Source organism: Gracilinanus agilis, chromosome 4, assembly GCF_016433145.1.
Source record: "Gracilinanus agilis isolate LMUSP501 chromosome 4, AgileGrace, whole genome shotgun sequence".
NCBI lineage: Eukaryota > Metazoa > Chordata > Mammalia > Didelphimorphia > Didelphidae > Gracilinanus > Gracilinanus agilis.
The window spans coordinates 290,354,742-290,366,085 of NC_058133.1; the positions used below are offsets into that span (position 1 = coordinate 290,354,742).

The 11,344-nt window shown below is 39.5% G+C and overlaps 2 protein-coding genes across 2 annotated transcripts in view; one reads left to right on the forward strand and one right to left on the reverse strand.

Moving 5' to 3' along the window:
• Positions 1–4,448: 4,448 nt before the first annotated feature.
• The window catches only part of KLHL31 (kelch like family member 31), a 24,251-nt gene continuing 17,355 nt past the window's right edge, over positions 4,449–11,344 (reverse strand). The window contains exons 2-3 of the mRNA XM_044673474.1: positions 8,500–9,703; positions 4,449–5,626 (exon numbers count right to left, since the gene is read on the reverse strand). Of these exons, the coding sequence (XP_044529409.1) occupies positions 4,894–5,626; positions 8,500–9,671 (1,905 nt within the window). The 5' untranslated portion in view covers positions 9,672–9,703 and the 3' untranslated portion in view covers positions 4,449–4,893. The remainder of the gene's footprint in view (positions 5,627–8,499; positions 9,704–11,344) is intronic.
• LOC123246452 (elongin-A-like) overlaps positions 9,670–11,344 on the forward strand; it is a 90,896-nt gene continuing 89,221 nt past the window's right edge. Inside the window, 1 exon segment of the mRNA XM_044675348.1 lies at positions 9,670–9,795. Coding sequence (XP_044531283.1) covers positions 9,670–9,795 — 126 coding nt within the window.

Sequence of the window (11,344 nt, forward strand, 5' to 3'; positions counted from 1 at the left end):
TATTTGTATCTCTAGCACCTAATACAATGCCTTGGCACATAGTAGGGACTTAATAAATGCTTGTTGACATGGGATGGAGATCAATTAGCTTGGACTAGGACCATTAAGGTTCTCCTAAGAAGCACAGCATCATTGACTTCACCGTTTTTTGTTTTTTTTTCTTCTCCTGAGATCCTTTGAAGGTGCCATTTATGGAGAGAGGGAGCCTAGGTAAGAAATCTGTTCCTGGAGCTTTGAGATGTTTAACAACCCTCTTGATTGAGCCATAGTTGTGAGATGTCATTACTTTAACGTGTCCCTTTGTTTCAAGCTCTATAACATGCTCATCGTGGTGCTAACTTCAGAAAATTCCCATTTCTTCCACCATGGCCATGACTGCTAAGAAGAAATGTTGATATGGATGGACCATCTGTGATTTGAAAGCATTTTAGATAACTTAGCTTGTTCAACAAGCCTGATTCTCCTGTTGTTTTATAACTCAGCCCTGGCAGCCAAGTTGCCAAGGGAGCAGAGCTCTCTTTGAAGTCAAGGGGAATTGCGTTTAGAGAGGTTTCCCAGGGTTACTATGTTGGGGGGGGGTAGGAGGGGCAGAGAGGGAGAACTGGAGCTGATATGCTTGGTTGGTGACATTCTTTCTGAATTTCAACATATTCTGAAAACCACAAACCCCTCTTCAGGTATATTAGGAATGCTTATAGCTTTGACTCTGGTGTATTAATTGAATGTTGAGAGATTAAAATGCCATAAAATGCCATTATAAAATGAACCCATAGAAATTGAAAGTATAAACCTGTTTTCCCAGTTCAAGGAAATAAAAAAAAACCCCACCAAAACAGAAACACCATAATTTTCAGCCATAATCCAATATAAGGTAGGTCAAGGATGAATGAAAACGTAATTATAATTGTCCATAGACCTCGTATTTAACCCTCTAAGCGTTTCTTTTGTTTTTATTACAGATAGCTCAAAATTAAAGAGAGCACTTTCTTTCCAAAACAATGAAAGTAGATTCTGTGCACATTCCCACCTGAACAATGAATGACAGGAAAATGTGTATCAATTGACCACGATTTGTCTTTTTTGAATGATTTAGTTTGGCAACTATTAAAGAAAAAGGGATGATATACAGTAGACAGTTTCTATCTTGATTCCCAAAGCAAATGTGGGGTAGAGGTGACTAGGGAGCTAGGGTAGCACAGTGGATAGGGTGTCAGGCCTCCTGAGTTCAAATCTGGCCTCAGACCTTGGGCAAATCACTTCATCCTCTTTACCTCACTTTCCTCATCTGTACAATGAGCTGAAGAATTAAATGGCAAACCACTCTAGTATCTTTGCTAAGAAAAACATTTGGGGTCATGAAGAGCTGGGCTTGACTGAAAATGACTGAACAACAACTAGGCATATACTTTAAAATGGAGAACAGTTTTAATATTTCTTCATGAAATATGTCTGTTTTTCATTCAGAAGACAAATGGAGCAGTGCAACTAGAGACTCAAAAGAAAAAGGGTAGCATTTCACTGCTAAATCCAGAGTTTAAGAGTGGCACCATAGTTTAAGGACATTTAAAAGCTGGAGTGTCTAGAGCAGTACAACCAAGACTGTGTGAAGGACCTCGAATCCATATCTCATGAGAATTGGTCAGTGGACACTGAGACATTTAACTTGGTTAAGAGAATACTCAAGGGGAACAGTGATAGCGGTAGATAAATATTTGCAGTGTTGGCATATTTGGAGAGGAATTAGAGTTATTCTGTTTGGCCCCAGAGGGTAGAAACAGAAACAAGTATAAGTTCTGAAAAGCAAAATTTAGATTTGATATCAAGAAAACTTTCTAACAATGTCTCTGAACAGAGGCTGGATGACTATTGCCAATTATATTATACTGGTGATTCCTTCTGGTTATAGGCTGCTGATTCCAGTTCCCAAGTTCTGTGATTAATACAGAAATCCTTTGAATTGCTACACTTTATAGCACCAAACCCCAAAGCACTCTAGATTTTATATTCATTTTTCATACATGTTAAAAAAAAGGTCAGTATGGTTCAAAAGGACCATAGAAAAGGAAGAAAAATATTAAATAAGGAGATTTTCATCTAAGTAGTAAATTTCAAAGTTTATTAAGACTCAAGAATAGTGTGATTTAGGGTCTTGCCATCATACAAATGGGAGGTAGGAAAAATTAGCAGCCATAGAGGATATAGAACATAGGGACACAATGAATGACACTTTCAAATATTATTTCTTTTAATGTACTTAAATTACATTTCTTATAATGTATTTAAAATACATTTGAAATGTATTTTATTATCTATTTTAAGATAATATTTATACATGCATTTCTTTTCTTTTTTTTTTTTTTAAACCTTTACTTTCTGTCAATCCTAAGTATCAATTCTAAAACAGAAGACAGGCAAGGATTAACAAATAGTGGACCTGATTTTTAAGCCTTGTACTGGGAATAGAGAAGCTTTGGCCTAGCTCTAATGGGCCAAATTCAAAAATAGGTATAGGAAGTGACCTTTATGGAAAATTAACCACTTATCATTCCCTGAAAAAAATGAGGGACTGAATTTTAACCTTATTTTGGTCAGTGATGCATTCTAATGTTTCAGATTACTGACACTATTATATATACCTCCAGGATTATGAATCATCTATTTGCCAAAGAATAACTAGATGGACTGCCTTCATGGTTGGAGGATTAACATCAGGATTTGTGACTCACTTGTCAAATTCTGCCTTGTGAACAAACAGAAAAACTTCTCATTCTATAATTAGAACTGCTGTACTAACAAAGTCATAGAAACAGAGGTTGGAACTGTCATTTCATTGATATGGGAAAGTCCTCGGTGAGGGATCCTTCAATGCATGCAAATCAATACCCTCTCTAGAATTTATAGACTCAGAGAATGGATTAGGGAACTGAGAATTTAAGTGACTTGCTCAGGCTACCTGGCCAATGTGTTTCAGAGGTGGAACTTGAACTCAGGCTTCCATATTGCCTCTTTGGCCGATTGATCCCGAAGTATAAATGGCTGGTGGTAGATCCTTTTCTGAGAACAGATTTTGCTACTTAGGGAGGAAGATACTGTGCCACAGGCCACCAAACGGAGGGAAGGACTCATAAAGGCATATTCTAGAGCATCAAAGTCAAATTTTATCTCTGATTTTGTCTGAGCTAGCCTTGATTAAGGATCCTGGCTCTTTTCCTATAAGACCCCATTCTAAGGGATGGGTAATAGAGCCAGTTTGAGTTTGTTAAGTTTTCTTTTCTTTTCTTTTCTTTTCTTTTCTTTTCTTTTCTTTTCTCTTCTTTTCTTTTCTTTTCTCTTCTTTTCTCTTCTTTTCTTTTCTTTTCTTTCCTTTTCTTTTCTCTTTTAAACATAGACTGCCTTAGGATATCCATTACTTAGCTATAACTAAGAAAATAAAACCACACTTAAATTATGATCAAATTGTCTTAAGTCGTTCTAGAAATAAATGACTGGGAAGAAGACAAGGGGGCCAGAATAGGACAAACCAATCCCCCTCCCCGCCTCCAATGAACTTAAAAGTATTATATGCACAATTGAAATTACTTAGAATAACTTTTACACAAGAATGAATTTCTTGCTTCCATGGGAATCCTTCAGCTATAAGCATTTGTTTTCTCCCTAAAGTGTAACAAAGTACTGAGTGATAATATAAAATATGCATACTAGTAAATGATGTATTTTAAAGTATTACAGAGCTGGACCGATTCTATGCAGGTCCATAACGTAAACGTAAGCAAAATTATTCTTAAACTTTAATGTAAAGTCAAATCTGAATTGGAAAATTCACACACTTCCAGCAGAAAAGCAACAAACCCAGACATAGGTGCCACCCAGTGGCCATTATTGGGAACAGCATGCTGCTGCTTTACTGTGGCTGAAGTCTTGGTTTTTCATTCAAAATTCCAATTGTGAAAGAGGTCCGCAGGCAAGCCACTCTAGGAGATTAGATGATATCCGGGTTTTTAAAACCTCTTGGCATGGGATCATGGTTTTACAGTTGGAAGGTAAATTGCAGGTCATTATTATTATACATTAGATCGTAAGAGGGTGGGGACTATCTTTTGCCTCTTTTTGTATCACTAGTGCTCAGCACATAGCAGACATTTAATAATTGTTTACTGAATAGAATTAATTTCAAATGAGGTATCTGTAAAGGGCATAGCACAGTGTTTGGCACATAGTAGGCATTTAATAAATATTTATTGAATTCAATTTCAAATGAGATATTTAGAAAGTCCATAGCACAGTGTCTGGCACATAGTAGGCACTTAATAAATGTTTACTGAATAGAATTGAATCTAGAATGAGGTATCTGTAAAGGGCATAGCACAGTGTTTGGCACACAGTAGGCACTTAATAGATGTTTACTGAATTGAATCTCAAATGAGATATTTAGAAAGCCCATAGCACAGTGTCTGGCACATAGTAGGCACTTAATAGATGTTTATTGAATTGGATCTCAAATGAGATATTTAGAAAGCCCATAGCACAGTGCTGCTTGGCACATCGTAGGTGCTCTTTTCCTTCCCCCTCACCTTGATCAACTCCTTTCATTTTACAGATGAGGAAACTGTATGATGAGACCCAGATGGCAAGTGTCTTTCAATGACTCACCCAAAGTCATACAGTGCCAAAGTTGGGATGCTAACACAGGAGCTCTGACTCCATATGACTGTGCTGTCCCGCCTCCTACTTGGTTCCATCATATTTTAAAATACAATCTTCTTTGGGGAAGTTTATACACTACTCTTTGTGGTTATCAAAAAAACACACAACAACAACAAAAAACCCCAAGCCCAAGTGGCCAAAGAGTTAAATACATAGCTATACAAATGCATCTTTTCATTCTTACTACATTTAAATGCTGACTGGTACAGAGGACACTGAGCTAGCCCTAGATTCCCGGGTCATATTGTTAGGCATAGAAATGGTACAGCATGAAACTCCCACAGTTGCTTCGGGCAACTCATCGTCCTCAATCCATTCATTAAGGTCAGGATTGAAGCACTGGATGCACTTCTTGTATTTCTTTTCTATTTCATTCCAGCCTCCCACCAAGTAAATCCTACCATTGAGGGTGGAAGCCCCGGCTGTGCTGACTCCCGTCTGAAGAGGAGAGACGTAACTCCACTGACCGGTGTAAGGATTGTAGCACTCTACAGGGATCACGTCCACCCTTTCCCCTCTGGGCCCTACCTGGCTTCCCCCCATAACATAGACCCTCTCGCTAAGAGCGATGGCGCAGTGCCAGCCCCGTGGAGTGCTAAGGATAGATTTATCCTGCCAGTCATCGCTAGCTGGGTCATACATACACACTGAACGAGAATAAGCGCTGTTGATGTAGCCTCCCGTCACTAGGATCTTGCCATCCACCACTGCACTGGCGTGGCAACACCTTGCCACCTCCAGAGACTTCTTCATCTGCCACTGGTTGGTGGAAGGCACGTAGCATTCAATGGAAGACAGGCAGCCTTCAGAATTGCGGCCGCCTACTGCAAAAAGGAGCCCATTGAAAACGTTTAGACTGAAATGAGTGCGTTTCTGATTCATGTTTGCCAGGTGGATCCAAGTGTTGAAACGGGGGTCATATCTGGAAATGGTAAAGAAATCGAGTTACTCTTCTCCGTGGCTCCTGGGAAATTTAAGCTAATTTTTATTTATTTATTAAAAACAACAACAACAACAACAAAAAACCAAACCCTTACCTTTCTGTCTTAGAATCAATACTACCTATTGGTTCCAAGGCAGAAGAGAGGTGAGGGCTAGGCAATGGGGGTGAATTGACTTGCCTAGGGTCACACAGCTAGGAAGTGTCTGAGGTCAGATTCTAAACTAGGACCTCCCATCTCTAGGCCTGGCTCTCAATCCACTGAGCCACCCAGCTGCCCTCTTAAGTTATTTTTTTAAACCTTATTGGGCTAATTCTCACAATATCCATGGAAAAGAGACTAAGGAAAGAGCCCGTTGTGTTGATTTCTCTTCATACCACACTGTCTACCCCAATAAAAAACAAATTGTGACACAAGAAAAAGATAATCAAAAAGTATCTTGTAAAGAAAATTTTAAAATATTCACAGAATGTAGAGCAGCAATGGTTTTAGAGATTGTTAAGTCTCTCATCTCATTTTACAGATGAAGAAACTGAAACCTGAGACCCTTAACTTGCCAAAAGTCACAAATATATTAAGTAGCAAAGGTGGTATTTGAATCTAAGTCCTTTTTTCTTTTTAATCAATCCAGTGCTTTATCTACTCCATAAGTGACTAGGTATGAGACTTGCATTTTTTTGGTTATATATAGCTCTAGACTGAGGGGTTGTATTCAGCAGATTTCTTTCCTCATTGGTTGCCAATAGAACCCTGTGAACTCCTTACGTCCATAGGCACCTGGCAGAAGTTTGGACAAAAGTTGATGGCCAGTTCGCCATTTATAGTGACAATTCAGACTACTCAAGAAAGGGATGTTTGTGAGGTTTCAGGGAGAGATTGGATATTTATGGGGGACTGAAAGAAGGGAGACATCTCCCACCTTTGCCTTTACCTTGTATCTCCACAAACACCCACCCATCCATAGATAATTATCTACTTCCCTTTCATCCCTTCACTTCTCATCAAGATGGAAGACTTGCTTGGGATGTGTCATTTTTCAGTATCAGGAAGTTTTATTCTTACTCTGCTCCTAATGCCCTGGTCTTTCAACTAGTTTGATATTGCTGCTGCAAACCTTGAAAAAAGAGAATTAAGTGTTAATTCTCTTATTCTTTATCTTTTGTTTGTAAGGCCATTTTGATTTTAAGATATTTTTTCTGGTCGTTTAATCAGTGATTCAGAGGGGCAAATATGTAATTGGATTGAATATTATGCACCAGGAAAGACAACAGTGTAAGACACAAACTCTGCCCCCTCCTCTTTTTGGCCACCTGTTTAGCGATGGTTGGCACAAAATTAGAGTAGATGTAGAAATCACTTCTTCGTTCTAATATTTATCTTTGTCCTATAAAATCCCATTATAAAACCCTGTATACATACAGACAAATGCTCATTAAGTAAAATAGAAACACAAAGAGGGATCAAAAAATTTTTCAGAGAATGATTTCTTCTTTTGTAATTGCCACCATTTAGGAAGAATAGATCTTCAAAGATACTTCTTGTATGATCTAACTAGAAGAGGAACACATTGTCTCTGGAAGTTCAAGGAGATGAAATTGCCCCATCCCTGTCCACACTCTCCCCACCTCCCCCATGCTGTCCCTCTGCCACTCCCTCAACCCTAGTCATACAAAATCAAGGAGATCCCTAAGAGAACATCATGTTGGGTTGAACCCCTAGGAAGCTACAAAAAGTTGGACAATGGAGTTAGTAGCTGGGAATTCCCATACCACTTAGAACCCCATGGACATTCTATGTCTAAAATTACTGCCCATTCTTTCACTCATCACTTATCTGATGCAATCAGTATTCTGCTTTGGAAGAATCTCCATTGGTGTGGCCACTGGCAACCTCCAACTGCAAGAATTCAGGTTACAAACTCTTCCAGGAAATACCAACTGTTCAGAGACACAATCCTCCCCAAGTGTGCTCTCCCATTAACGTGAATCATTCTTGTGCTTGCTTCCTCTACTGAGAAGGGCAGTGTCTGTTTGGAAACCCCTGCTCCCCCCTGCTTTGTTTTTCTTTCAACAATTCCTCTTGAAAGCAGAGATACTTCTGTTCACACATGATTTACTGAACATGAGATTTAAATGAAAGGATAATGGGAAGATACTTGTCTTCATTCTCTGAATAACCATGTGACTACAATAATATTTGTGAAATGACTGGATGCCTATAAAAGAATTTGTGCTCTTTTCCATACTTTTGCTACAATCTACTTATTCCTTCATGTAAGTCTTAGAAATTAACTTAAATAGTAATTATTCCAACTTTTCCCCTGTTATTAATCAATCATTTGACAATCATTTAGGGAGCCCCCACTATGTGCTAGGCACTTTGCTAGATGCAAGATGCATCGGTTACGCATGTGATGGAATGAGAAGCTGTCATCTAAAATGGGCACCTAGTAGAGTTGGGAGTACCTGGGTTCAAATCTGGCCTCAGACACTTCTTAGCTGTGTGACTCTGGGCAAGTCACTTAATCCCAATTACCTAGCCTTTATAATTCTTCTGTCTTAGGATAGATACCACAAAAGAAGGTAAGGTTTTTTTTTTTAAACAAATAAAAATAAAACATAAACAACAATGTCTCAAGAGTTTTCTTCCTAATGTATTAACTAATGTATTCAGCTCTGACTTTCCTCACAGAATCTATTTGTTCTATTAGCCATGGACCAATTTCTTTCTTTCTCTGATGCCATAAATTGATATAGCACCCCTCCCTGCCCCAACCCCTGGTTAATGTACTCCCAAGTAAGGACCATTTTTCTCAAATGTTGACCTTTTCATTTCCTAATGAGAGATCATTTACCTGCAGAAATTGCTAACTGCATGCTTGGCTTGGTTCCTTGCATCATTCTGGTCTTCACCACCAGCCACATAAAGAAATCCATCCATCACGGTCACACACTGATTAAAACTCTTGGCAGGCATTTCAGTAAGCTTGCTCCATCCATTCTCAGGGTCCCTGTATAAGACATCTCTACTAAGGGACTTTTCAGTGAGAGCAGGACGTCCCCCAACAGTGACTAGAACTCGGAAGCCCCCTCGGATTCTCGTGCGCCTGGACTGCAGTGTGTTTTGGTGGTAGGGAAGCAGATGATAATTCATGGCATCCACAAGAAGCTTGTGACAATCTGCATCTTGCATCATCCTGGGCACGGACTGAACATAGTTGACTAGGTCTTGAGCAGAGATGGTACCAAAGCGAATATTGCTCAAGAGATCAGCAGCATATTTCACTCTCTTTTGGTCAAATTCTAACCATTTGGTTGCAATCTGGAATGCGACGACTTCAGAAGGCAGCTGTAGGTCATCATCCACTAGCAGTTCATTGATCTGCTCAAAAGTGAGCTTGAGGAACTGGTCGGTTTCCGAAAACTCAATGAAGTTATCCCGGATAAATTTCTGGGCGGCTGCTTTAGTGGTTTTCAGGTTATAGGTTTCTGCTATGTTAGCAACATACATACAATTCTCAACACTGATTTCTCGTATCAGAAAGTCACTGCACATCTTCACGAGGGTGTGAATCTGAAGGTAGGCGGCAGCAGAAATGATGCTTCCTATTGTGTACAAGGAAAGAGTCAGCTTTCCAGTGTAAGCATATGCAATCACGGTAGCCAGGCCAACTGGGGACACATCATTGAGATCCACTCTTTGAGTGGCAGGGTCCTTCTTCAATATGTTGTAAAAATAGTCACTACAGGAGGCCATCACCGACTTGTGGACGTTGAAGGATTTGGTTTTGGTACCAATGACTAAGTCACAAAGGAAGTTCTCCTGCCTCATTTTGCTTAATCCTTCCAAGAGGTTGGGTCCATATGAGGCATCGGTCACTTCTGATGAGATGCAATTCAATCCATTGCCTCCTTCTAAGAAACTGTTTAAGGCATTCAGTTTGTTGAGTGGGCTGTCTTCCACGATTATCGTCATCTCGTTGACCTCTCCTTTGTTCTTTTTGATGGTCTTCTTTTTGGGCGCCATGACTGCAACGAGATGTCACAGGCAAGAGCTTGCTAAACAAACACGCAAACAACGACAACAACAGAATACAATTAAATACATGGATTCAGTTTGGTCATTAAAAATGTCACCTGTAGATAATGTAGTAACGTGATTTCCCCTCCATTTCTAACTAAGATATGCCAGCTTACAAATGTTTCTGGTTTAAATTCACAGATGTACTTGGGTACCGAGGATGATTTGTAGGAACTGTGGGATTTTGTAATGAGTGAGGGGAAGTAGGAAGGTATATCTGTGTACAAACCCCATGTTACTTTAATGCATAGAGCTGAGAGAGACCCTTGCCCGTTGGAGGAAATCCTCTTTGAAGTACACCTCTAAGAAACCTATACATGGACTCTGAAACATGGCAACATCACCTTGTATGGATTTGTATTGGGTAGATGTGCCTCCGTTGTTTATAGTTTAAAAATATATGGGAGGGGGCAGCTGGATGGCTCAGTGGATTGAGAGCCAGGCCTAGAGACAGGAGGTCCTAGGTTCAGGTCTGGCTTCAGACACTTCCCACTGTGTGACCCTGGGCAAGTCACTTAACCCCCATTGCCTAGCCCTGTAACAAATAAAAAATTAATATAGAAGGATATATGTAAAAGATATTAGGGTTTAAAAAATTAAAAAAAAAAAGAAAAAATATATGGGAGTTTAGCAGCAGCTAGATAGCACAGTAGATAGAGCACCAGACCTAGAGTCAGGAGGACTCAGGTTCAAATCTGGACTCAGATACTTCCTAGCTATGTGACCCTGGGCAAGTTACTTAACCCCGTTTGCCTTCCTCTTGGCCTTCTGTCTGAGAGTTGTCACTAAGACAAAAATAAGAGTTAAAAAAAGTATATAGGAGTCTTTCGAGAAAAGTGGGTATGAGGAAGATGAGGGATTAAAGAAAAATAAAAGCCTTTGCAGAGAAAATAAAATAGAGAGAAGTTAGTAGTGCTTTCTACTCACTGTGCCAAGAAAATAGCATTACCAATATTTCTGTTGCAATGGATTCCATTAATCCCTTTCCGTGACTTAACCTTCTACCACTGCATTAGGGAGACATAAGAGATGACTGGGAGTCAACTAGTGTTCCTACAATTGTGGGACTGAAGGAGGGTAAATACCCCCAGAGTCCTCTAAATTTGCGTGTCCTTGGGCAAAGCTCTATTTTCCCCACCCTGTTTATGGTTCAGGTCTATTACTGCTAAAAGTATGCTCTGCCAGTCATTTGTGAATGGTTCCAGAGATTGTTAAGTACCCAATTCCTTATTAATACCTTGCCATTCTCTTTTAATTAAATGTTTTTGTTTTGAATTTAGGTGTTTTCTGGCTCGATAAAGTATAAAGTGATATAGCAGTGGGCATTCAAAGCTTTGAATTTTAATAGTCAACTATCTCAACAGGACCATGAAGCTGGGTATAGCTGAGAAGAGGGTCATATCAAGGGGGGACCTAGGCTGCATGCTTGTGGGTAGGTCAAATGAATTTAAGCATATGATTAAACTATATCCCACTTCAATTAAAACTATTAACTGATCTAATCCTGCTAGCAAGACACCTGGCAACAGTCACACAAGAGGAGCAGCAGTCATTCTGTTAGGCCCTACTGACCTTTTAGTTCATGTGGACTGACTGATAGTAAAAAACGTGTGTGTCGG